At 50.5% G+C, this 26,293-nt stretch overlaps 1 protein-coding gene across 4 annotated transcripts in view; it reads left to right on the plus strand.

Moving 5' to 3' along the window:
* Positions 1-26,293, plus strand: part of RBM19 (RNA binding motif protein 19) — a 70,181-nt gene that overhangs the window by 9,148 nt on the left and 34,740 nt on the right. For 3 of the 4 annotated variants that reach the window (XM_072024227.1, XM_072024229.1, XM_072024228.1), the window contains exons 2-22: positions 1,442-1,576; positions 4,422-4,604; positions 5,020-5,151; positions 5,399-5,437; positions 5,978-6,194; positions 7,245-7,513; positions 8,000-8,077; positions 8,338-8,416; positions 9,149-9,220; positions 9,936-10,136; positions 10,782-10,912; positions 11,132-11,253; positions 11,729-11,825; positions 12,290-12,400; positions 12,644-12,844; positions 13,303-13,420; positions 15,329-15,486; positions 16,748-16,808; positions 17,614-17,693; positions 18,796-18,851; positions 20,047-20,163. In XM_072024227.1, the coding sequence (XP_071880328.1) occupies positions 1,442-1,576; positions 4,422-4,604; positions 5,020-5,151; positions 5,399-5,437; positions 5,978-6,194; positions 7,245-7,513; positions 8,000-8,077; positions 8,338-8,416; positions 9,149-9,220; positions 9,936-10,136; positions 10,782-10,912; positions 11,132-11,253; positions 11,729-11,825; positions 12,290-12,400; positions 12,644-12,844; positions 13,303-13,420; positions 15,329-15,486; positions 16,748-16,808; positions 17,614-17,693; positions 18,796-18,851; positions 20,047-20,163 (2,657 nt within the window). Of the gene's footprint in view, positions 1-1,441; positions 1,577-3,084; positions 3,266-4,421; positions 4,605-5,019; positions 5,152-5,398; positions 5,438-5,977; positions 6,195-7,244; positions 7,514-7,999; positions 8,078-8,337; positions 8,417-9,148; positions 9,221-9,935; positions 10,137-10,781; positions 10,913-11,131; positions 11,254-11,728; positions 11,826-12,289; positions 12,401-12,643; positions 12,845-13,302; positions 13,421-15,328; positions 15,487-16,747; positions 16,809-17,613; positions 17,694-18,795; positions 18,852-20,046; positions 20,164-26,293 lie in introns of those variants that run through there. The other variant, XM_038187366.2, reaches the window with a different exon arrangement.

The following is a 26,293-nucleotide window of genomic DNA, read 5'->3' on the forward strand; positions in this document are numbered from 1 at the left end:
CATGTTGCGCTGATCAAAGGCAGCTGTTGCCCGGACCCTCCCCTGAGTCCATTTACACACAACCCAAAATACAGAAACACAAAGGAAAGCGAAGGCGGTGGAAGGCGGGTGATGGATGGAGGAGAGACCAGGCGAGGGGCGGCAGCAGGAGGAACCCTTCTCCTCGCGGAGGGTCCCGGCCACCAGAAGGGCCGGCGGTGAGTCTTTGGTGATCCACGGGAGAGGTGCTGAAGGCTGCCTCGGGGTGTGCTGCGAAGGGGCCAGACCTTTTCTGTCCCCTGAAGGCAGCGGTGTCACTGCTGGGTGACAGTAATGGACAGGAGCAGCTGCAGCTGCGTGGCCAGCAGGGCATGGCCAACATCTCCCTTGGCTTTGTGTGGTCAGGAGGAACACCAGGTGAACCTCGTTTTTAAGCCCGTGCCTATCTCAGCAGTTTGTGTGCTCGATGCTGAGGTCCCTGCAGCCCCCCGTGGACGACCATGGTTTTGGTTTGTGCTTTTCTGTTTGTGATTTATCTCCTGTCCCAGTGAGGGTGACCCCAGCACCCAGCAGGGACGAGGTGCTCCTGATCAGACAGGCACGAAGGGCTGCCCACAGCCGTGTGTGTCCTTCCCAGGCAGGGCTGGCAGCAGGACAAGCCGTGCCATGGCACCTTGGTGACCTGGGGACACCAGGCTGAAAGAGGCATCTCTCCAAAACCATGGCAAGCTTTGAGTCTGACCCCTCGATGCACCCAGGGAGGGACAGGAGCTGCAGCAGCTTCCTTCTTTCTCTCCTTCCCGCCCCTTGCTGTAGCCCTTGCTGCCCAAAGTTCAGCCGCTTGGTGTTTTACAGCAAGGTGACCCCTGCTCTTTGGCGCTGTGCAAGGCCCTGTCCTGCTGGAGGACGAGCCAGCCGCCTAACGCGCTGTGACAGCACCACTGGGACCAACCGAGGGGCCACGACTTCTCCTCCTGTCAGCAGTGGGATGGGACAGAGAGCTTGTCACCCCCTGCCAGGCACGGGGGACCTTGGAGGAGGGAGGGCGAGGGGGTGGGCAGCACAGTGACCCTGTCACCATCCTGACACCCCGACTTGGTTCCTGGTCAGCTGGCACCCAGGCTGCAGGTGGATGGAGTGTCACCTTCACTGGGTGTGTCACCTGCCAGGTACCCTCCTGGATTTGACTGAATTTCCCCCTTAAGTATGCCCATGGGATCACCTGAGGTGTATTTTGATGGAGAAAAGACCAAAAAGTGTGTTGTGGTCAGTCTAATCCTGAGTCTCTGCTCTGGGGCAGGGCAGTGCCCAGTCTACCCCCTACCCACACTGTGTGCCTGCAGCAGAGGGGTCAGGGGTGATTTGGGGGAAGGTGTTCAAGCACTGGGAGCTACTTTCCAAAGCTTTTGTTGAGCCTTCTCAAACAAGTTTCCCTTTTTTTTTTTTTTTTTGCCCTCCTCAGTTTCCCTTTTTTCTACCTGGGGCTGGGATCTCTGCTCAGGAACAAGCCTACCTTGGGGCAGGACCTTCCATGGGGCAGCAGGAACAGCCATCGAAGGAGCCACCTATTTCTGATGCCCCAGAAGTCAAAGACTTGGTGAGAAAAAAAATAATAATAATAATAAAAATGTTCCAGCTTTCACACTTACAAACATAAAAACTGGAGCCAGAGGTAGACTGGGGAGTAGAAAGTAAAATCAACTCTGAAGTCAGAATTTTGAAAGCTTTTGCTTCTGTAGCCAGATCTTTGCATTTGGGGAGGCTGAAATATGGTACTCGCAAAGGAGGGTGAATAGCAAAGGGGAAAATCTCCACGGCCCTGGCAAAAGCCACGTCCACTCATGGGCACTGAGGCTTCTCTGTGAGCTCTCACCTGGGGAGGATCAACCTTAATTGCAGGAGGGGATGTTGGAAGGAAATTGCATCCCCAGGTGAGGTGCGGGACCCATGGGGAGCAGGATGGCTGGCTGGGGCTGGGGACAGCTCTGTCCCAGCAGTGACAGCTTGGTAGGACAAGGTCAGAGCTGTCCTGGACAGCACAGGCTGGAGCTGGGCACTGCTGGCGGCTGCGATCAGCAGGTGAGGAGGAGATGGGGAGGGAGAGAGGGGGACAAACGTCTTGGAGAGGACGGGAGTGACAAGGGCATGGTCTGGACGTGTTAGTGACGGTGTGAGCGGGGCCCTGTCAGTGCCAGCCTGCGTCCCAGTGACAGGGCTGACAGCACGGCAAGGACGAGGCAGGAGCAGAGGGCGAGGGGGAGGGAGATGGGTCCCCAGCTCCACGACGGCTCATGGAGACCCCTTCAAAGAGCTGGGTGATGGGAGCAGGAGCATCTCCTCCTGGGCACTCATAGGTAGCTTCATGCAGCGTGATTTTCCTTCAAGCAGAGCCTCAGATGGCCATCCCAGAGCATCCTATTCTCTCCTGAGCACTGAGTCTGGCCATTCTCTGAATTCTTGCCTGGAAAATGCAGGCAGTTCCCTTCCTGCTCACCTTTGGGGGTCAGCTTGGGCTCCCCAGTTACAAGCCTGCATCCCAGTCCCACCAAGCCATTGGGATGGAGCTGTGGTGTGGCTGGGTTGAACCTGCTGCCTTCCCGGAGATCTCCCCCTTTTACAGGGGCAGGCAGGAAGCAAAGCAGCACTGAGCTCACGCCATCACCCCCAATTTCCCTGATTTTTTTAGGTGTTCCTTCCCCCTGCCCTTGGCACCTCTCAGCTCAGAGCAGTGTCGGGCACGGAGCTCCCTCCTCCGGCCCCACCGAGCAGCACCAGGAGAACACGGGGGGGCTGGTGGCAGCGGGGTCCATGCTTTGGGGACACCATCTTTTTAGGGGACACCAGTGTCCCCCAAACCATGGCTGCGTGGCTCTGGGGGCTGTGTCCCTGGGCTGGCGGGGAGGTGACACCCCTTGAGGAAACAATACCCCCTGGGGGTCCCCTTGTCCCCTCCGTGTCCCTTTGTCCCCTCACTGTCCCCCATGGCCACCTCCATCCCCCTCTTTTGCCCCCCCCCCCCCCCCAGACCCCATCATCAGGCCCGGGCCCGTTGCTAGGGCCCGTTGCTATGGGCGTTGCTAGGGCCGGTTGCCAGGGCCCCTCTCACTTCCGCGCCTGCGCGCTGCGGGCCCCGCGCCCACGTGACGCGGCGGCAACATGGCGGCGCCCACAGCGCGGCGTGCGCCCGGCTGAGCGCAGCGGGGCCCTCCTCGTGTCGCGGCCGCTGTCGCCGCCCCCCTCTGTCGCCGACATGTCGAGGCTCATCGTGAAGAACCTCCCCAACGGGGTGAGAGCGGCGGCGGGCTCAGCGGGGCGGCGTTCGGGGGGAGTGGGGCCTGGGGGGTTGGGTGCGGGCTGCTGGGAGTGGGGAGGCCGCGGTGGGGTCCTGGGGAGGGAGCGGGGAGGGAGCGGGGAGGGAGCCCGCAGCCTGCACAGGTGGCCGCCGGCAGCCTGGCTTGTGTCAGGAGAAGTGTGGCCAGCAGGAGCAGGGAGGTGATGGTCCCCCCGTGCTCTGCTCTGGTGAGGTTGCACCTCGGGTGCTGGGTTCGGCTTTGGGCCCCTCGCTACCAGAAGGACATCGAGGGCCTGGAATGCGTTCAGAGAAGGGCTGCGAGGCTGGGGAAGGGCCTGGAGCACAAGGCCTGTGAGGAGCGGCTGAGGGAGCTGGGGGGATTTGGGCTGGAGAAGAGGAGGCTCAGGGGAGACCTCATTGCTCTCTGCAACTGCCTGAAAGGAAGGGGTGGGGAGGTGGGGGTCGGCCTCTTCTCATGGGTAACTGATAGGACCAGAGGGAATGGCCTCAAGTTGTGCCAGGGGAGGTTCAGGTTGGCAATGAGGAGACATTTCTGTCAGAAAGAGCAGTCAGGCACTGGGATGGGTTGCCCAGGGAGGTGGTGGAGTCACCGTCCCTGGGGGGGTGTTCAAAGAAAGGTTGGACGTGGTGCTTGGGGACATGGGTTAGCGGGTGATAGTGGTGGTAGGGGGTGGTTGGAGCAGATGGTCTCGGATGGCTTTTCCAACCTTAATGATTTTCTGATTCTGTGTCCTGACACAGAGAGTCCTCAGCTTGGCTGGAGAAAGTGAGAGAGTGCTGGGGACAGGACCCTTGGTGGTTGGGGTGCTGCGGGCCAGGAGCCTCATGTGGAGGTGTGGGCAGCTGCCTGTGGTTGCAGTGGGTGCTGGATTGAGGGCAGCCCCCTACCTGGGTGCAGCGTTTGAGTGGGGAGCTCTTGGAGGCACAGATGTATGCATGTAGGGAATTCGTGGGGAGATGAAGAGCTTTCATAGTTGATTTTTGTTTTTTACCAGCTCTGCCACGATATAATGTGATGTATTTTTTCAGTAGTCCGTTGTTAGTAAGTGCATTGGTTTGGATATGTCCACAAAGCATCTCTGTTGTTATATCCTGTTGCTGACCTCTTTTCCTGTTCCTCGTTTCCCAGATGAAGGAAGATCGCTTTCGGAAGCTGTTTGCAGCCTTCGGCACGCTGACCGATTGCTGCTTGAAGTTCACCAAGGATGGCAAATTCCGGAAATTCGGCTTCATCGGCTACAAGTCTGAAGACGAAGCTCAGGTGGCCCTGAACCACTTCAACAAGAGCTTCATAGACACCTCCAGAGTCACTGTGAGCTGATCTTTGAAAATGCCTTCTTTTGGTTCAGAATAAATTTGATAATTGGAGATCTTGGTAGTCTTACTGACGAGCAGCTAGTGCCCAAAAAAGTCTGAATTTTAAGTTCTCTGCAGCAAAACAGCGAAGCCTGATGTCAGGCCTTGTTGCTGGTGTCCCAAGCAGGTAGCTGATACAGAGGGTCTGTCTTCTGTGCAATGACAGTGATTTCAGGAACAGCAGCGTCAGGTTTTGAGCTGTGATCATCTGAACTTGTGAATTTGAGTTGTTTTTTTTCATTTATTTAAAATGATTCATCATATTATACGAGGCAGAGTGTTATCTGTGATATGCAGGAGAACTTGTTTGACTGTTTAGTTGAGCACTGTTCAGACCGTTTATTTTTAAAGACTTGATTTATTCCTCTCAGGTTGAGTTGTGCAAGTCTTTTGGTGACCCTTCAAAACCCAAAGCGTGGAGTAAGCACTCTCAGAAGGTCCCTGCCTCGGAAAAGCAGCCTGAGAAACCTGTGACGAGTGCAGCTCCTGCAGGCGCAAAGAAAGTAAGCCTTGCTTTTTTTTTCTTTTTTTTTTTTCCATGAAAATCTGATGCATGGCAGTGACTTGGCAGAGAGGGGGATAGCCGGGTGTGGGGGAAAGGGGATTGAGTAGCTGGGAGAGCTGATGTTGGAGGCCTGGTTCTGGCATTTTCTGCCTTTGGATCTATGTTCCCTCTACCCTTAGGTTACCTGAGAAGTGATACTGCCTCTGCTTCTAATAATGCTTTCTAAACATGGTTTATCTTCCTAGAATAAAAAGAAGAAAGACCCCACAGAAGACTTAAAGGAGGTAAGTTTCAGTCCCAGTCCCTACATAGTTAACTTATATTAAGAACAGGAATAATAGAGTTTTTTTTCTGTATTGTTTTCATTGCTGTCAATTCAGGCAAGATGTATGATGTAAAGAATTCCCCAACAGTCAATTCTGCTGTAACAAAGCATAATTCTGATAATCCCAACATTAGAAATAGTTTTATTGTGTGTTTTTTTTTTATTGTTAACTACTCCTTTGTGAACAAACACTGCATCCCGGACAAATCTGTTTCAACAACTGTGTTTTCAAACCACGTGCAAGTTTTGTTATGTTTGACTTGTGCACTTTTTCTTTCTTAAATGTTTTTTTTTCCTTAAAGTGCTTTCTAAACAGTAAGTACAACAAGAAGGTGTAGGGCTGAGAGCTGTTAGTGATTCACCTTGTGAGTGTAAAGTGGACTTCTGTTTGTAAGTTTTCTTTCTGTGGCTAGAAATGAGCTGTCCTTGAATTCGGACTTGCTACTACCTCTCCTCTGCCTGTCTTCACAGTTTGTCTGCTTGCTTTATTTTTCAACAGCTGGAAGGAGATGAAGCATTCCAGGAATTCTTGGTGGTTCACCAGAAACGGTCTCAGGTGGCCACCTGGGCTAACGACACTTTGACAGAAAAGCCCAAGAAGGAAAAATCAAAGGCAGCAGCTGATTATCTGAACTTTGATTCAGATGAGTCTGAGGATCTGAGCGAGGAGGAGAGGGAGGGGAATGAACCCTCTGAAGATGAGGAGGAAACCAAAGGTACCAAAAGGAACCATCTTTGCTCATCTTTGTCTCCGAACCTCAGTGTCCTGCCCACAAACAGAGACAGTGCAGTCAAAAGGTAGCTTCCCCAGTGTGAGACTTGCTCAGTACGCTTCAGGTGAACAGCTAGCAACCCAAACGTGAAGAAACACAGTTTCTGGTATTAAGTGGATGGCATTTGTGCTTTTTCCTGAAAGCCTAGGAAGAGTAATAGGGGAAATTTCTCTCCTTTAATGCTGACCTAGCCTATGGCCCCTTTCATTGCCAGCATTTCCAAAGCTGGATGTGGTTTCCTTTTATTTAGTATCACTTAACTGCTTTCTGTGAACATGGTCTGCCTTTTGCATATTTCTGAAAATGTTGGTATGTCCTCAGGCTCTGTAAGAGTTGATGGGAACGGCCAGAGTTCAGTGTGTTAGATCCTAGAAGGAAAACGGTGTCTAGTAGAGCGCTGGGATAACTTAGACTACAGCCCAGATTTCTCACTCTGGTATTTTTAGTCTCCAGTGTTCTTGCACCAGTGATGAATGTGGTTTTGGAGTCTTTCTTGCTCCCTGTGTGGTATTGCCTTATCTCCTTTTGGAGTAAATGGCACCTTGCCTGCTGCTCTTTGCCTCTGTTCGGGTAACTAAAATGTAGGTGTGGTCAATCGATCCCTGGGGATGGATGGATGGTGTTTTGGAGAAATGTCTTCCTCTGTCATTTGTCTGCGCAAAACTTAACTGAACAATTGAAAATCTTCTCTGGAGTCCATTTGAAGTATTTAGTTAAATCGGAGACAAAATAATTCATGAAATGCCTCAAGCTCCTTTCTAATTTGTTTTATATATGAACTTCTGCTTAAAAAAAAAAGAAAAAAGAAACAGCAGTCCAGACATGTCAGTGTGGAAGTGCTGATTTAAAATTGCTCTGCTATTTTTAAGCCTTTCCTTCATGTAGAAAGGATAGATAATTGGTTCTAGTGATTGTGTCTGTTCTCAGATTTTACCTGGTTGAGGAGAAAGCAGCAGTATTGATGCAATACTTTGTTCTTTTTTTTTCTGACAGCAAAGAAAGGCCAGGAGAAGAAAGCAGCTGCCAGGGAGGACCTCTCAGATATGGATTACCTGAAATCTAAAGTAGTGAAGGATTCGTCTTCCTCTAGCACAGAAGAAGAAACAGACAGTGAAGAGACGGAAGAGGAGAGTGAGAGTGAGGAGGACTCAGACACTGTAGAAACTGTCAGCACCCACACAGAAAAAAAGGGGAAGGCAAAAGCCCAGAAACCACAGCAAGAGTCACCAGCAGAGAAGAAGAAAAAAGGATCCACGCTACAGGTATTGTTGAATTATATTTTATCTGTCATAAAGCAGAAACTTCATGGGATGGTACGTCTTCATTGGTTGCTCCAGGGATGAGATTGAAAACTTGAAATCTGCAAGACTCCCAGGTACCAGCTTTGTTGGGCCACTTGGTGGGAGACATTAAAAACAGTTTGTTAGATATCTTTTCAGTGCTGATTAAATTTCCCTTTTTGGAAACTAGGGCTTTTTAAGAAGTGCTGTTGGTGCACTTTTCAGAGGCTTTTCTCTCTTTCCTGTGCCTGTCTCTGTGTCTGCAGAGAATGCACAGGTTGCTTTTTAGCAGTTGTCTGAACATCCCAGTCAAACTTTGCACCCTCATCCGGCCCAGGCTGATGCAATTGAGAGAATCTCTTGTTTTTTTTATCTTACACCTCCTGCTTGCTGGGCAAAATCAGCTTGTTGTCCTGTAACTTTTACTGTTTTTCATTCAGCTGCTTTTTTTTCTGTCCTTTTGTGCAGAAGAACCAGGTCAGCTCAGGAGAAGCAAGCACGCCATACACAGTGAAACTGCATGGTGCCCCTCTGAACATCACTGAGGTGAGCTTTGTTCCCAAGCTGGGAATGAGTGTTCAGGGGTGTTCCCAGCTTGTAACTCAACCAAATCTTTTAAGAGGCCCCTTTCTTTACTCAGTGGAGCTGTGCTGAGAGTTGTATGGGCAGACAAAGAAGCTTTTTACCTGGTTTTGTGCAGAAATGCTGTATGTTGCATGTGATGTTTTTATAGTGCTTACAAAAGAGTATGAAACCTGCTTCCTGTATCTGAGAACTGATTTAAGCAATTTTAATTCTTCCTGCAGCAAAAGATTCGAGAATTCTTCTTGCCTCTGAAGCCAGTGGCAATCCGGATAGGAAAAAATGCCCAGGGGAAAAACACAGGTAAGGTATAAATGTTGAAGGGGGTTGGATCTGTGACTTGGAGGACTTCTGAATCACACCACTGCTCTTTCCATCTGTAGTTCTAAATTGCTAGCTCGTGCCCTGATTCTTATAGACCTTTCTGTGACTTTGCAGCTCACCTGCCCTAGTTGTTGTCCATAGGATGCCATGGGCAGAGTAATGTTGGCTGTGCTCCCTTAGGGTACTGCAGCATACAGCAGCAGGAGCCTGTTCTTTCGTCTGCCCCTGGAGCTTTCCTAAACATCCCAAACCGTGCCAAGGAAAGGTCCCTTCCTCTGGGAAGGGCTGCTGCTGCCAGCCCATCTGTAAAATCCATCTGTAACCAAGGTGGGCTTCTGAGGGGCTGCAGTTACTGGAGGTACCCATCAGAAAGAGCAGGTCCTCGGAGCTGGCAGAGAACTTTGCTGTTTTTCTTTCATAGCCTTACAGCAGACACATCTTTTCTTTGCTCTTGACGGCTTGGAGACACCCGTGAAAGCCCACTTCAGCTGTTAAATTGGGCTTGTTTGGTTTGTACGTAGAGAATGAGCTATTAAAAGGCAGCCTTCCAGTCTGATGGGGCTGTTTTCAGGCTGGATTGAAACTTTAATGGGACCTGAATGCTTTATCTATAGGAATCTATGTTTAAAAAGCCTGATTCACCCTTAATTAGCCAATTAGTGACTCTGTGCACCCCACATGATGCTCAGCTGAACCTTTCCTTCCTCCAAGGTTATGTCTTTGTTGACTTGAAGAGTGAAGCAGAAGTGCAAAGGGCCTTGAAACGGAAAAAAGAATGCCTAGGTAAGGGCTGCTTGTTCCTTCTCTTTCCGGCTGCTGTCGATGGCAGGGTGCTCAGCTGCTGAAGTGTTCCCTGCGAAAGAATCTCCTATTGCTTCAGTTTTTCCCAGGCAGATGGTGGGGGTGGTTTGCTCTGCACTGCTGACGTGGGAAAACCAGGTGCTATGTCAGTGCCATCAGGAGCAGCTTAGACTTGGCAACGGGCTGAGCCGTGTGCTCTTTGGCTCTTGTTTCTTGCCATGTGCCTGAAGTGTGTTTTGCTCTTGGCATAAAAATGATATTGTTTAAATCTAGGTGGGATACTGCAGGGGATTTGTAGAAATGACTCTGTAAATCTGGATTTGAAACCTGCTGCTGGCCTGGTCTGTAGTGGAACTGCTCAACTTATACTTGTTAAAAAAAAAAACGAAACAAAACAAAAAAACATGCAGGATGGGAACATTAGCTTAGAAGCCTGTGGATGAGGCTGGCAGAGGCAGAAGTGTTGGAGCTCTGAAGGGGAAGGAGGCTGTGCAGCTGGCTAGCAAGCATTATTCTGCTTTTCGTGAAGACTAATCTCCTGCAGCCCTCATCCTTTTGTTTAACCAGGCAGAATTCTGCTCATTTTTTTCAAGTTATAATTGCCTGTGTCACTGCTGTAAGCCCGGACTCTTAACTCATTGCTATAAATTTCCCGTGGCTGTGGGAAGCATCTAATGTGCTTGTGGTTTTGGACTAGATGGGCGATATGTCAAGGTACTCCGATGTGGGAATACCCCAAAAGAAACCGTTCCAGCAAAAACTGATGACAAGCTGTGGCAACGAAGGAAGAGGGATGATGAGGAAGAAGAGGACCTGTCTGAATCAGGAAGGCTCTTTGTCAGGAATCTGCCTTTTACCAGCACTGAGGAGGACTTGGAGAAGATCTTTTCCAAGTATGGTACGTACTTGCTGCAGGGCTGGGACAGAGGTTTGCTTGGTGGGAGTGGATGTGTGAAGCTCCATGTCCCACACCCCTCAGACACAGACTGAGTCCTATAATTTTTATTGCCCGGTGTGATAAGATGTGGTTGCTTGGCTTTGAAACTGATCCTGGTGCTGTTTTGCTTAGCTCAAAGCATGCTGCGTGTGTGTGCCCTCCTTCCTCATCACGTCTCAAACACAGCCATAAAAGCTCTTTCCAGTCAGTCTCAGAGTCCTGGTGGGATGGGAAGGAGGAGAGGGTAGCTGAAAGCACCTACTGCATGAAACACACTGATCACACGGGACACTCCTAGATTTTGTAGGTAAGGGGTATGAATTTCTGAGCATCCCAAATTTCTGTTTATGTTTGGCATGTGAGCTGGGACCTTCGAGCTTCCCTTTTTGCTCAAAGTTAGGTAAATTTAAGTTTCTCTTGGTATGAGAGTGTCCTGGGACAGACAGAGGGTTAGGTTGTGGAAATCCTGGTCCCTGACTTAAGATAAAGAAGACGAGTTCTAAGCAGCTGCATTTGTGTGGCCAGGAGGTGCCAGTTCTGAGTGCTGTTGTGGGCTGTGCTGGCTGTGACAGGGTATCTCTCACAGAAAGGCCTTTCCTCTCGCAGGGCCCCTCTCGGATATCCATTTCCCTATAGACAGACTGACCAAGAAGCCCAAAGGATTTGCTTTCATCACCTACATGATGCCCGAGCACGCAGTGAAGGCCTATGCAGAAATGGACGGGCAGGTGTTCCAGGTACAGCCGCCGATGGGTTTCCTGTGCGGGGAGGGTGTTTGTTGCTCCTGTGCTTTGCTGAACGGGGTTTCTTTGGGTGATTGGGGGCAGAGGTTCCCTCTTTCACCTAATTCACTTGACTAGAAAAGGTGCCTGAAAGCTTCTTCCCCTTGCTTACTTAGCTCATGAGCTACTCTGGGATATTTAATTGCTTCTGGACCTCTTCTTCCTTCCTTCTAGGGTAGAATGATGCATCTTTTACCCTCCACAATCAAGAAGGAAAAAATTGAAGATGTGGATGCAGACGAGTCTTCCTCCTACAAAAAGCAGAAAGAGGCCAAGGAAAAAGCCAACAGTGCCAGGTACAAAGGTGTCTTGTAGCACGGTGTGATGATACAGCCTGCCAAATTCCCAAATGGCCAGAATGCATCTTTGCAGGGGATGTCGAGGTTACCAGAGCCAATAAGGCATTTATTGTGCACCTTTCTGTTTCTTTTATCTCCTATCTACCTGACTCCTCTCTCCAAGTGGCTCTAGTAGTTCAGTGAGTAGCACAAATTGAGAGAAACGTGGGGTTCAGTGGCTCTGCTTAGGAGTTTCTCTGGTGCCTCACAAAAGTTGGTCTGATGCTGTAACTCTTTGGGGGGCAGTTGTTTCAGATCATTTGGTCTTTCTCTTCTGTTTGGCCACCTGTATTTCTAAAATCTACAGGAATTTGGGGTTATCTTCCTCTGCAACATATTGGTTTCAAAGTTTTCTCCCAGGACCATCGAGTAGAGAGTTGCCAATGAAAGAAGGCTGCAAGGCTTTGAACCTGGCTCTTTTTTCTCTCTGCAGCTCTCACAACTGGAACACGTTGTTTGTGGGCACAAGTGCTGTGGCTGATGCCATTGCGCAGAAGTACAACGCTTCGAAAAGCCAAGTGCTGGATCACGTGAGTTGGTTATTGATCGGCGGGGATGGGAGATCATTTTCCCACCTGTTTTCTCAGGGCCAGGACCTGCCTGATGGTCTTGTGCAGCAAAAGCTGCTGTACAATCGTGAGCACTGTACAGGCTGAAAGATCACTGGTCCTGTAGCCTCTCTGTGGGGGCCAATCCCTTTGTCACCGGAAGACAAAATGACATTCTTCTCCCCCTTCCCCACCATATCTGCTTTTCTGTGGCTGAATGTTGAGTTTGTACATGGCTGGAAGTTGATGGGAATTTACACCCTACCACTTAGCTACTCCCAGCAGATTCAGAGGAGCTGGAACATTTTGCCTTCAACCTCTCTGCCAAATTCCTGATGCTTCTAAGAGCAGCAGGAGCAACAGTTGCTCAGTACTTTCCTGGATCAGGCCCTTTGCTTCCCTGCTTTGACCTCTGTCATGTTTCTAACTGATGTTCTTGCCTGCAGGAGAGCAAAGACAGCGTGGCAGTGAGGGTCGCTCTGGGAGAAACTGAGCTGGTGCAGGAAATTCGCCGGTTCCTAATTGAAAACGGAGTCTGCCTGGATGCCTTCAGTCAGGTGAGATGCCCAGCTGGAGGCAGCAAATAGAACCTGCTTCTTCTGTGGTTGCCTAGTCCTGACATCCTCAGCTCTTTCTGAAATTAATTAATCCTCATCTTGCAGAAATGAACTCTTAAAAGAGTTAAGAAACCTTGTGAACACTTGCAAATGCAACTGTGCTTGGAATGGATGAAATACATGCTGTGTGGCTTTCTGAAATCCCATCTCCCCTTTCTCTTTTCCCCCAATCAAACGCGGCAGGCTGCTGGCAAGCGGAGTAAAACCGTGATCCTGGTCAAGAACCTCCCCGCCAGCACGAGCGTGTCAGAGCTGGAGGACCTTTTTGGCAAGCACGGCAGCTTGGGCCGGGTGCTGCTCCCTGCAGGAGGCATCACAGCCATCGTGGAGTTCCTGGAGCCAACTGAGGCCAAGCAAGCGTTCACCAGGCTGGCCTACTCCAAGGTGAGCGTGGCCAGGGGCAGGCAGCTGCCTGGAGAGCGTGGGTCTTGGCTAATTATGGATCTGTAGAAAGGAGGGCTTGTAAAAACGTGAGGTGGGGGATTGGAGGATGTGAGTTCTCAGTCGCTGCTATGCTATAATAATCCCTCTGTGGCCTGGGAGAGGGTTTCTGGTACTTTTTGCAATAGGGGTGTGTGGTACTGAAGCCTGGAGCTCCCCTTGGAGCCTGTTTGCCCAGCTGTGGCCCTGCTCCTTGACCTCTAGGTGCCATCTAGTAGGCTGGCCCTGTGTCTGGTTGGATACCAGTTCTCCTTCAGTGCAAGATAGCTAAGCCAGGCAAAAATGTTGCTTAGCTTTCCTACTGCTGTTTTCCAGAAGTGTGTCTGAGTAGAAAAGCTGAGAACAGAGATTTTTTCGTGCCTTACCTAATGCTCTTCACGTTTCTCCTGCGTTCTCTTCAGTTTCACTCCACGCCACTGTATCTGGAATGGGCTCCAATGGGTGTCTTCTCCGGCCCAGCCCCTCAGCAAAAAACTACAGAGGCTTCAGAAAAAGAGGGAGAAGCAAGCACGGCACCTGGTAAGAGCTTTAACTTCGGGTTAGGAGGTGTCTCTGGTTACTCCCCTGCTGCATTCTGTCTAAAGCATCAATGCTGATGTTTCTGAGCTTTTAGGTAGGGAACCATTCTCTTGATGTCCTCTGTGTGGTTTTTAGGATCCCCTAAGAACACCTGCAGCATGTCCCACACAAGCACTGGGCTCTATCCTGTCTCTGTGCCCCTCACCTCCTGGATGCGGGGCAGGCAGCTCACGATCCAGTTGGCCTGGGCTGATGGGAGGAGATTTTTGGCCTGGGCTGGGCAGCAGCCATCAGGAGAGCTGTAGCTGTTTTGCTTTGAGCCAGACCTGCCCCCCTGAGTGTGGTTTTGAGATGGCTGCGTGCTGTGCAAGCCGCCCTGTCCGTGGGCAGCCAGCTTGCCACAACAGGCAGCAGTGGATGGAGCAGCTGACGTGCCTGTGTCAGATCAAGGGTCCCTGTGCTCGTTTCTCTGTGCTCCTGTGTCAAGCCCTGCTGTATGCTTTGTCTGGGTGATTTTCTGCTGCCACAAGGGCACAACCTTCCCTCTGCCAGCAGACTTTCTCCCCATCCCAGGGTCTATAACAATTAAATCTTGCCTGTATGTTTAAAACCTTTCAAGATCCTTTAAACCTTTAAAAAAAAAAAAAGGCTGGAGAAGCATGGCTTTATGTAGGGTTGTTTTGCTGGAAGCTATTTCAGGACTCTGAGGTTTGGGGAGGGGGGAGAAAAGCTGATGAAAAGCCTCTTCCTGGGCTGCTGTTCTGCGTGTGGGTCACAGGGGACAGCCGGAGCCCAGCGGAGCTGGGGGGGGCGCTTTATCTGCCTGTAACCGAGACCCTCACCTCGAGATAAAGGGCTTTAAGCGCAGGAGCTCCTGGAAGGCTGCTTGGGGCTGATAATGGTCTTTGCTGCCAGCCTCTGGCGCTCTGCATCTGGGAGAGGGAAGGGAGGGGATGCGCAGTAAACTCCTCGCCTCGCTCACAAAAGGGCTTCAGGCGGCGGCGCGTGGCAGCCTCATTGTGCCAGCCACAGATGGAGGCACCTTTTCATCCCACCCCGTCTCGCTAAATCTCTTCCCTCCCCCTTTCTCTGATGAGTCGCCTTCAGAGGCGATGAGTTTTTTCCGTACCTTGTTGGCAAATTCCTCCCTGGCTGGGATCAGGAGAGTTTGGCCACTCGACCAAAAAGGCTTGGGCTGCGTGGCACTGGGGCAGGGAGGGCAACCAGATGGAGCCCTGTGGGGAAAGGCAGCTCTTGAAATAGAGCCAGGGGGTCTCTGTGCACCCCTGACCCTATACAGGTTTATCTTGTGCAAAGTGAGAGAAATGAGCCTAGAAAAATCATCGAGGGGGTGGTGGTAATGCCCAAGGGAGGTGCTTAGCTTGGTCCCCCTGAGCACAGCATCAGCTACGCTGTAGGGGATGAAGCTAGTGTGAAAATACAAGTTTTTTAGCAAGAAAAGGAGTTGGAGAGCCAATGGATGACAGCTTATGTGTGTACTCTGTTGTCTAATAAGTGCCTTCGTGTGCTGATGGGGAAGGCAGGATTTTGCATCCTGCAGGTAAGTGTTAGCAAGAGGTGAGGTGGAGCAGTGCACTAGTGGGCTCAAGCAAGGCTGAGGCCCCTTGCCTAGTCCAGCAGTGTCTGGCGAGGGTAGATGTGAGGGTGTTTGAGTGCTGGGGAAGCAGGTTGGTGGAGTTTCTGCGTTCAAAGGACAGGCAGTATCACAGCTTCCACAGTGACATGTTCACGTACCGTGTGCTGAGCTTGCCTCAGTCCCTGTTCACCCACAAAGAGCCGAGAGAGGATTGTTCTGTTCCTGTTGGACTCACAGCTGGGGCAGGGGGCAAGCTCGCCCCAAATTCAGCTTTGTTCCATCTTACAGCGTTGTGTTTGTTCTCGTATCAGGTGATGACACAGCCACAGCTGTCGAGGGCTCAGCAGAAACAGCAGCACAGGGGGAGGAAGAGGATGAAGAGGATGAGGAAGAAGAAGAGAGCGTTCCAGGGTGTACCTTGTTCATCAAAAACATCAACTTCGCCACCACAGAAGACACGCTGAATGAGGTAAGCTGTAAGAAAAGGGTGGGGACTGGGTTTTGCTTAGCACAGGCCACTCAGGTGGGATGGGAGTGGGCTGGAGGTCAGACTGGGCTGCTTGCTGGAGTAAAACCCCTACTGCCTGCAGGGGCTAAAAGGAACCGGGCTGCAGAGAGCCAGGGGAAAGTTGTTTTCCACCTTGTTGTGCAAGGATAAAGTGTCCAAAGGAGTTAAATTGCAGCCAGTACGGCCTAATGAAGGAAATAAGGAGCCCTGGATTGTACTGGGGCTGGAAACCTCCGCTTAGAGCTTTAGCCATCAATTAGACAAATGTTTCTGAAACAGTTCTGATGAGGTTTAATTCCACCTTGGGACAGGTGGAGGCAGTAGGAAGTCTTTTAAGACTCCTCACTTCCCATGCTTCTCCTTGGGATCAGCTTGAGCAGCTGTGACGCTGCTTTGTGTGATAAATAACTAAATGGTGATTTCACTGAGGTGTGCTTTTCATCTTCAGCCTTCTACCAACACGGAGCTGCTTTACCTCAGCAAAGCACTTGGGAGAGATGGTAGCTTTTCTGAAGCCCCGTGGGATGTTAATAGCAAGGCTGTGAGAAACAGCTGGAAGTTCCCATCCCTGCTAATTTTTGTAGCCATGGGCAATGCCACATTTCATGTCCCAGAAACACTGGTGGGGTGTTAGTCCAGTCTGAACCTGTGCTTCTTTGCCTTGGGACTGTGGTACTGCTATAGACCTGATCCAGGGGGCTCTGGGGACAGATATAAATATCAGAGAAGGCCTGGGACTTGTCAGTTTTTCCTTTTTTTTTTTTTTTTTCCTGCCTTGTGGCTACAGTTTTACAGGAGAATCAAATAGCCAGCGTGCTGCTGTAGGGCAGCCCCTCCTGCTTGGCTCTGGAAGGAGCTGTTCTCTTGGGGCACCACTGGAGTTGTCTACCCCTAAGGTCCCTACCTGGGTGAGGGCATCTTGTAACCTGTAGTGGTCTTCCAGAGCCACCCCAGATCTCAGCAGGTTCTGAGGAGCAGTGGAGGGTTTCCAAGAATACCTGTATTGATTTTTATTATTATTATTTTTAAATCTGTGTGTGTATTTGCACAGAAGCAATCTTATAATAGAAAAAGCAGCTGCACTGACTGCTGCTCAGGTGTGCCGGGGGGAGGTGGGCTCGTCAGCGAGTGCTCGTGGCTCTGGAAGAGGGCCACGTTGTCACTCAAGCTGAGCTGTAAGCCTGTGACAAAGAACTGAGTCACGTGTCTGAATTCCTTGCAGACGTTCTCCAAAGTGGGAGCTGTGAAGAGCTGCACGATATCCAAGAAGAAAGACAAAGCAGGTACTCTAGCTGTTGCTGTTCAATTCCTTCCCTTGGCTGGTTGCTGAGGGCTCAGGTGTGGCGTTGCTTTAGCATTCATCCAGATGAGCGTTTGTGTTCTTGCTGGCGAAGTCTTTAACGTTTCTAGAAGTACGCCTGTTGAAATGGCTGAAAACAGCAACAAAAATGTGCTGGGGTTCAGTCTAGAAGGTTAGGCTCGATTGTGGGCTTTGTGGAGGTGTGCATGGAGGAGCCAACTCCTTCAGGACCATACAAGATGCGAGTTGAAAGCAGCCAGCATCACGCACCAGTTGAATCATCTCAGGGCGTGCTTTATCTACAGCAGCAGCCGGGATCTTTGAGGATCCCTGGCTGAGCACTGTGCTGAGTGTGGTTTGTTTGCCATCTCCCTGCCTGTATCGGTCCCAGCACACTGCAGGGACGAGTGCTTGGGGCTGTTGGATTGCCTGCTTGCTTTCCACGGGGTTGGACACAGGAAAGGTTTTGCTTAAGGCAAGCACAGCCTGGATGGCCTTTGACTTCAGGGCATGGGCAGGCTGGCCCCTTCTCTGGGGTATTACTTTTTGTCTCCCCAGTTTTGACAGTCAGCAGTTCAGAGACTTCTTGTGCTCCAAATTGTCCCTGCGTCATGTTGAAGAGCCAGTGCAGGGCACCACAATTCAAGGTGTGAGTGCATGTGATGCTGTAGCAGTGAGTTCCCCTGGTCTAGTCAGTATGCAACAGCACTTTCTTCTGGTTTGTTTTTAAATCTCGTGTTTAATAGCATTGTTTCCTGCTAACTTAAGTTCCCTTACTCTCCTCGTAGGCACTTTGCTTTCCATGGGCTTTGGATTTGTGGAGTACAGGAAGCCAGAGAGTGCTCAGAAAGCCCTGCGCCAGCTCCAGGTAAGCTCAGGCACCGTCTGTCCAGGTTTATTTCCAGAGGAGATGGGCGAAGGCGTGGATGAGCTGTGAGGCTCAAAATCTAAATGAAGTTGAGGAACGGGGTATAAAAGGGACAAGAGCTTGTTCAGAAGGGAGTTTGTTAGCACTGATCCAATGGGGAGGTGGCAGAAAATGTGGAAAGATGCAAACTTAGTGAGTTTTTATTCCGCCGGATTTCCTTTGCAGGGGTGGCAGAGACCCAGGCCCTCCCAAAATGAGAATAAATATTGCTCAGTATTTAGTGCTGCGGAGTTAAGTTTTATCTTCTGTAAATCTGCCAGTGCTTCAGGGTTTTCTAGCCTTATGCTTTCTCCATGACACATGCTACAGGGCTTGGCTGCTCTCCAAGGGAATAAGTTGTTCCTCATGCTGCTAGAACACCACCATTCAAGTCTCTGGTCTGCATTACCTGGGCGAAGCGGGCCAGACAGCTGGAACGATCCCTTTCTAGATAGGTTTGAAGAAATTGCTGTGTTTGTACAATCTGTTCGTGCTCCGTGACCGCAGTCCATGGGTCCCACCTTCAACAGGTGGTGATTTCACGTTCCACAGCCCACGTAGTCTTGGGGTTGGATTTGCGTCCCCCATTGTTTTGAAAGCAGAATTCCGGGGGGAAGGGGAAAAGCAGCAAAGTGGGTATTTTGCAGACTATTTTTTTGCTGTATTGGCTACTGACAGCAAATGAGTCATCCTTGGCTCATTCCAGAACAAGCAGTAAGACGCTCCCTGCCTTGAAGAGTTTGCAGTCTAGAGGGAGAGGAAACAGTAGTCGGAGGCAGTGAAGTGACTCGCCTCTGCCAGCTTAGTGGCAGAGCTGAGGCTGATCGGCAGGGAGATCAGGGACACGGGCTGCTGCTTCAGTCGGTCAGGCTGTCTCCAGCCTCATATCAGAAACCTGGCCTTGTTTGAACAGTGTTTAACAGGGAAAAACCTTGATGGGGAGAATGGGAGGAATATATGGGAAAGAGCAAAGACATGAAATGCGGTGCCACTGCCCTGGAAGCGTGAAAGCTGTTGTGACTTAAACTTTTTTTTCTTTTTTTTTTTTTTTTTTGACTTTTAGGGCTGCATTGTAGATGGCCATAAGCTGGAAGTGAAAATCTCGGAGAGAGCTATCAGGTAAAGCTGTCTTACCTCTGTAGCATGGGTATATTTAAGCTGCAGTTCTTGGTAGGTTCTTCATTTCTTAGCTAGCATCTCTGCATGCTGAGGGTTGTGACCGGTAGTGCTGGTCACACATCAGCTCTTGTTATGATTCAGCTGACGTGAAGGTGTTTGCTCAGTAAAAGACACATTTCCAAGTAAAACCCCTAAGCAGCATGCAGTATCAGGGCCCCAAAAGTCACCCCAAAGCAAGAACCAGGCACTTGAGACTTCCACGTTCCAGGAAAAGGCTCCTGAAATGCTTTTGGGACAGTGCCTCACAGACAGACCTTTGCATGGAGGTGTTTCTTGCTGTTGAATAAAGAGGGTGACTGGCTAAGGTTTATGCTTTTAACGCAGAAGTCTGTGACTCCTGTCCACTGGGATTTTGGTGATCCATACCCATGAAGCTGAAAATTAATCCAGGTGTTTGAAGGTGACAATCAGCACTCAAAAGCTGTTGTTTAGGCACTTCGGAAACCCTACCAGAAGAGGTCTCTTAAATGTCAAAAATCCTTTGAAAATCTGGTACCTAGGGACCAGAATTCAACAGTTCAGGAGCTGCACTTTGTACTTCAGCTCTTCAGTGAAGCATCCTCATCCATTCTGGATTTTGCGGTCTGGATAATCACTGGATGAATTTTAATGTAGAAAGTTTTGCTTTAAGCTGCTATTTTTTTGTCTTAGGTAAATTTGGATCTTGTTCAAATGCAACACAACCTGGGCAAAATAAATTAGTTTAATAACCTATTAAAAAGTTTTGTTTACTGTTTTCTAAGCCAGTAAGAAAGAGAATGAAAATTACCTTGTATTAGACTAACTGCTTGCATATGTACAAATAATATTTCCTTCTGATAATTGAATAGACAAGATTTGGTTTCAAAAGAAAAGTTAGGGGCAGGTTCAAGCCCAGGCCTGCTGCCTGATCTCGGTTGTGGTTGCACTCAACAAACTGGAATCCAATTTTCAGACGTGGGATTTAAATTGCTTGTATTCATTGCTCCATGGCATATCCTGTGAAATTTCTATTGTCGTCAATAAGATGCCAGTGGGGATGCCACGGTGAGCTGGCTGGCTAATTTTTCCTGACTCCTAACGTTAAAGGTGCCCAAATGCCCTGCGTATGCTGCTGCGCAGTGGTTCTCACCTGCCCTTTCTGTTGCCTTTACAGGCCTGCTGTGAAATCCTCCCGAAAGAAGCAAACGGTGAAGAAGCAGAAGACTTCCAAGATCTTAGTCCGAAACATCCCTTTCCAGGCCACCGTCAGGGAAATCAGGGAGCTCTTCAGGTAGGAACGCGCTTTGTCGGGCGTTTGGTGTGCTCCGTGTAGGAGCCAGCAGGATCTGAATACAGGAGCTTGCTGCTGGACTGTAAATATTACAGGTGTTTTTGTGGAAGTAAGCAAACCTGGAAGTAGAAATGGTTTAGCACGTTGTATCGCTGCAGAAATTCTGTCTGAGGGACAGAGATGACACATGGCAGCGTTGTGACTGCAGCCCCCAGGAGCTGTCAGAGCTGGGTGGCCCTTTGCTGTGCTGCAGACATCCCCGGAGCATGGGCATCACTCCCCATTGACCAAATGCCATCGCCTGGGATTTCTTCCCCTCTTGTCTGAGCGGTGCGTGGCAGCTTTCCTGCTGCTTGGCACACCTGGCTGGGGAGGAGCACCGCGAGCCGCTGCAGACAGCTGCTCTGAGAGGTTTTAGCTCGGGCTGGCTCCCTCCTCCATCTGCCCTGCACACACAGCGCCGTAGCTCCTTCCCAGCACGCAGGGAGCGCGTAAATCTTGCTCTGCCTTCGAGTGTTTTGCTTTGTGTACCTGGATACGTGCCTGGTGTGCTTGGTGCGGTGCATCCCTGCGTGAGGCTGTGCTGCCTGTCGGAGCCTCTCCAGCAAGGAATACTTTGCCAGACTACAGACCTGCCGTAACAGCAAAGAGGGATTTTTAGGATCCCAGCCTGCATTCCTCTGCACGCTGGCTGATCTCTGGTTTCTTTGTACCCTCAGCCTTTTGTGCAGTGACTCGTTAAGCCCTGTAACACATCTCAGGAAGGAGGTGCAGCCGTGTAGAGTTCAGCTTACGGTGTCTTTGCTGCTCCCAGGATGAGAATCTGTGGCTGGTTGCCCCAGGCCATGGTCCCAGCTCTGCTCTTCCCAAAGGAATTTGGGGGAATCAGTGCCCAGCTCCATCCATCCCTTTTTCCATCAGCAAAAGCAAGAGGGGTGCCATCCATCCTCAGGGAATGGTGAGCTCCTGGGTTAGGAGGAGGCTGTCCTGCTGAGTGTTGAAGCAGAAGGCAGGGCTGCAGCGTCCCTTTCCAAAGGGACTGAGCTGAGGAATGGCTTTAACTCTGTGAAACCTCTCAGGCCATGCTCTGAGAACTGCCTAGCGAGGAGCCGTGGGGTTGAGTTGTTGGAGCAGAGGGAGCAATGCAGTTCCCTGTGTGCAGTGAATTCCAGCTGCTTTGGTAGTGATGCTCTTCTCCTGGCTCACCTGCAGGTAAGGACAGGTTTTCTGTGCTGCTGGCAGCCTGAATGCTGCAGGATGGAGGAAGGGTGTGAGGTGGTGAGGAAAACTGTGTGTTGAGACACCGTTTTGGAGCAGGGTCCTCGATTCTAACTGCTTGCAGACCGTGACTCAGCTGTCGGACACACAGTGAGGAAAGGCACAGTGTAAGGAGCCCTGTGGAACAGCAAAGGGTTTTCCTGCTGGTGCAGCCTGGGTGCTGCTGCTTCCACGCTTCCCTGAGAGCCTTTTTGAAACAGGGCAAAACCCCCTGGACTTCCAAGTTCGTGTGCTGAGCTCTGGTGGCACACGGGGCTCTGCTGCTCCAAAACTTAATGCAACATGGTCGTGGACGTGTCCTTCCTAACAGCAGAGCAAACAAAACCCTGGGGATCTGTGCCTGTTAGTGCCCTGGGTGGAGTTCAAGGACCTGGGAGGCTTATGTATATCAGGAGAATAGACGATCCCAGCAGAGAATGAGGGGTTTTTGGTACATTTTTTTTATTTCTTCCTGCCTTGCCTGGCACCTGAGTGCTGGGGAGCAGAGGGGCAGCAGAGCACTCTGATTAATATTGTAAGGAACATGCAGCTTCTGGCTCCGGGCGCTGCTGACAGCATCCTCAGAGCAACGCGTGAACATCCGTTCCATTTACCTAGGATATTTGGAGATGTGTTTTTTTTTATCCTCAAAACAAAAGCCAGCAGCTTGGGGGGGCAGGGGACCCGCAATCCTCCCTGCACCCCTGCCATCCCTCCTTCCCTTCAGAGAGGCTAAAACCAGGCATGACAGAGCACTACCCAACACTTCATCCTCCTAAATTGCTTTCTGTGCTTTTAAACCAGCTGCCTTTGCTCTTGGAGCTTTGAGCTCTCCCTCCATTTAGGAACCTGTCCGGTTTGTATTTCCTTACTTTATTTATTTGCAATTGCGACCGGTCGCTTGGCAGCGGAGGCGGCACGGACGGCAGGGCTGCAGGGGGCACTCTTAGCCTGCCCAGGAGAGGCTGCTGGGGACAGCCAGCCTGGGGGACAGCCTGGGGACAGCCAGGGACCCCACCGGGCACCGCCACGCCGGGCAGCAGCCCCCAGCCCGTGGAGGTGGGAGGCTTTGCAGGACGAGCTTCTCCTCTATTGTTTCACGCTCTCAAAAGCCCTGCAGCTGATGTCTCTCAGCTTGTGCTTCCTTCTGCGCTTGCTTTTTTTTTTTTCTCCCTTTTCTCAGCTGCTTTGGCAGGAGGCAGTGTATGTGTTTCTACCCCCAAACAAATATTTGCGTGTTTGGAGCTTTGTCAAGGAGCTGTCTTGGTTTTTAACTCCGGCTGCGGTAGGTGTTAATGACAGCGAAACAGCGAAACGCAGGAGTTGGGTGCTTGGAAGAGCAGCTTTGGAGGGCTTCCTGCACGCACTGCTCGGCGCTGGCAGTTCAGGAAATCCTTCCCTGGGTGTCTTTACGCGTTTTAATATCTCGGTGCTTGGATGCTCACGCTTGCCCTGCCCCATTGCTCGTGTTCGGACAGCAGTGGAGTGGCAAGGTGGGTCCCTGGCAGCGTGGAGAGGTCTGCGAGCGCCTGCAGAATCCAGCCTGATTCCTACCCAAGCTGAGGACATGCAGGAGACTCGATGAAAACGAGTTTAATTCTGGAGTTTGGGGCTGTCGAGTCCTAATCCTTGGGATGAAGGAAGGAGCTGAAGTCAGGAGCACTCGGGTTAGCAGCCCTGGAGGCTGAAATCCTTCCCCTGCAAAGTCAGGGTTGCAGGGTGGACGTGTGCCCACCTCCCACCCCGAGACCATGGTTTTGGGGCACTCGGTGTCCCTCTGTCCCCCGTGCTGGAGGTGCTGGCCTCTGTCGTGCTGCTGGGAGAGGTTTTTTGAGGCCTGATGGGTGTTATTTTCTTCAGAGGGAGAAATGCTTTTCAATTATAGGGGCAGCTTTTGGGCTAGGTGTGAAGATTCAGCTTTTGTGGGTGTTTTTTTTTTTTTTCGCCAGTTTTGTTCTCTATTAGATTCTACTCTTATCTTCACTACCTGCAAAAATAACAAAAGACAAATGGTCCTTCGTCCTTTCCAAAGAGCCGTGGTTAGGGGAGGAGAGACAAAGGGATTGATATCCCATGAAGGCTGCTAATTTTTGCTACCAAATTGGGGGGCTTTTATGGCACGACTTTTTTCAAAAGGAACTCTCGATGTGGCAAGCTGAATTGGAGATCTGTGAAAGGCCACATTTTCACAGATTGGAGCTCTGGCAATTTCTGAAAATGAGGCTCCTTTAAAATCTCTCACATTAGATCCAACCTTCATTTGAAGTCCCAATTAACCGTTTGTTTCATGGCATCCTCTTCCATCCTCCTTCCTGCACCAACTTGCATGAACATTACAAACAAGGCTGGTTTGCAACTTCATGTCACACTTCAAGGACACCTTTTATTTTTGCCAAAAGGGAAATGGTGAGGTTTTGAAGAAATCCTAAAGATTTCCACCCAATCTGATGGGATGTGAGACCCTAATACTGTAGGGAGTCTGTCTGGAGTTTGGTGCCTGATGCTGGTAGCACCACAGGAGCAGTTGTTGGCGTTGCATCTCCAGTTGTGTGCGTTGAGGATGGTGTTTTCCTTTTGCCTCCTTTGCAAAACACACCTTGAAAGTATGTAGTCAGTTTTTTTTCGGTATAAATTCTCCTAAAATTGCAAGGACCTTTGCTTCCAGCCCTCCTCTGCCAACTAGTCCTAGCCACCCTCACCAGAGCGAGATGGGGTGTTAGAGCAGTGCCCCTAGAAGATGTTTTATCGTCTGCCTGGCCACCTCTTGTCTTTCACCTGTAGGAAATGAACCCAAACGCGTTGTGAGAAGCTATTAAGTCTTAGAAATTATCCCCAGCTGTTAAGAGTGGACTTGAGTTGCACGAAGAAGCAACTGAAAGGTATCTCGGAGCACAGCGGGGGCTGTGGGGCACGTTTGTCCCCGTTGTGACTTCCCTATGAAGGAGGAGGAAGAGCTGGAAGACCTTTGGGGTCTCTTTCAGTTTTAACTACTTTGCTGGCTATTTTCTTTGCCTTGACAAAGCCACGGCGTTATTGCATCCGGCAAAACAAGCGCCTGGGACTGATCAGGAGAAAACTGCTCCATTCCCTCTGATAGAGGGCAAAAGTGAGAACAGGCAGCGGGACAAGGCTTTGGAGTCACAGCTCTCCTAGAAGAAGAAAAAATCCCTGAAGAAAGATGCGGTGGATAAACTGGCAGATATATTTTTTTTAAAGGCAGTCTTTATGAAGTTAATTTTATAAGATGATGCCTTTCACTTCTTCTGACCTATTATAATAAAGTGTAGTTATCAGAATGGGCTTTTCATTTCCCATTATAAAGGACACGGTGGTATAATGAATCCGTCTGCCAGACATGCTTGCTGTTCACACCTTTCTCCCAGTAATGGAGTCTACATGACTGGAGACAATTTCTCCTTCCTGGACTAACGTTGCCTTGTTGAAGCTGTGGAAATCTTTGCTACTGAAAGGCAGAAGAGTGGAAAAAAGAAACAGAGCCTTCATAAACATGTGAGTTCGTTAAGCAAGCGCTGGGCAGTTTTAATTAGAAAATGCACTGCAAACACCCCTAGGATGCACAGCGCTGCAAACATTTGCCGAACAGTCTGTCAGATCATTCTCCAAGTGATGGTTTTGCTTTTAAAACCCTAGCTGTGTGCTAGAAATATCTTAAAATCCATTGCTCCTTCCTCTTGGCTGCTTAAATTTTTCTTTCTGGGCTGTGCCCACTCCTTTGAGCGTGGGAGATGCTGCAGAAAGCACAGTGGGCATCAAATCATGGTGTAGGAGCCTATTTGGGTCGGGCAGGGGCTGCTCAGGGGGGATAGAGCTGGTTGTGGGGTGAAGGCCAGGAGCTGCAGAGCCCCTGCTGGAGGTCTGGTCTGGAGGAGGTGGCTCGGCGATGCCCGGGAACCCCAGGTGCAACACTTTTCCTCTTCTTTCTGCCACCCTTCCACATCGGCAGGCCAAATCGCCTGCTCAGCGCCTTGCTGGCTGCTGAGAGTGATGTCCCCAGCATGTCCTGCACCCTCCTGGGGACAGCTGGTTAAGCACAGCCCGGGTCCCTCTCTGCTGTGCCGCACCTGGAAGCTCCCCCAGCACCCTGAGCCGAGGTAAGGGGGGTGCGTGCACAAACTGCAGTTCACAGGACTGTAAAACTTCCAGTTTATTGTGGTTTTAGCCCTTTAAAGCTGAAACAAAATTAAATCAGCGTGGATAAGTTGATGGGATTGTTATCTGAGGGGCAGAGGGAGGCTAGCTGTGCGGGCTCTGGGCATGCTAGACTGCAGTGCTGGGGCAGGACGTGGAGCAGATCATCTTTGAGAAGGGCTGCTGGAAGCTGCTGCTGGGTTCATGCCCTGTTCCTCTGGGTTACATCCACCAGCAGATTAAGCTGCGTTTCTGAATCACTTCATCATGACAGTCCTACTGCCAGGCTACAGCTAGACCCGGCTGAAGGCCGTGTGTTTCGCAGGAGGAGAGGGGGCTGGCTGCTTGGGTGAGGAGCAAAATGCCTCTTGTCCTACCCCTGTGTGGTTACTGGTCTAAAGCCAGCAGTTTCTGCTCGCCCATCAGCAAACCCAGAGATGTTCCCCGTGGGATATGCAGCCTTTTTCCCCGGGAGGATGCTTCTGCCCGGGGAGGAGCCTCCTGCTCTCCTCCACAGCCTGATGGGCCAGCCAAATCCCTCGGTGCGGGCAGATTAACAAGCCCCTGTGCTGGAGCAGTCAACAAAAGCAGGGAGGAGAGGCTCATCCTGTGGGCAAGGAGCCTTGCTCAATTTTTTTTTTGTTCGTCATCCAGGCCAGCCCCGATCCCTCACTTCCCTACCTCCGTGGATTGGGGTTTAGCTGCCTCGGAGAAATGGACGCTA

The sequence above is a fragment of the Anas platyrhynchos genome, chromosome 16, assembly GCF_047663525.1.
Source record: "Anas platyrhynchos isolate ZD024472 breed Pekin duck chromosome 16, IASCAAS_PekinDuck_T2T, whole genome shotgun sequence".
NCBI lineage: Eukaryota > Metazoa > Chordata > Aves > Anseriformes > Anatidae > Anas > Anas platyrhynchos.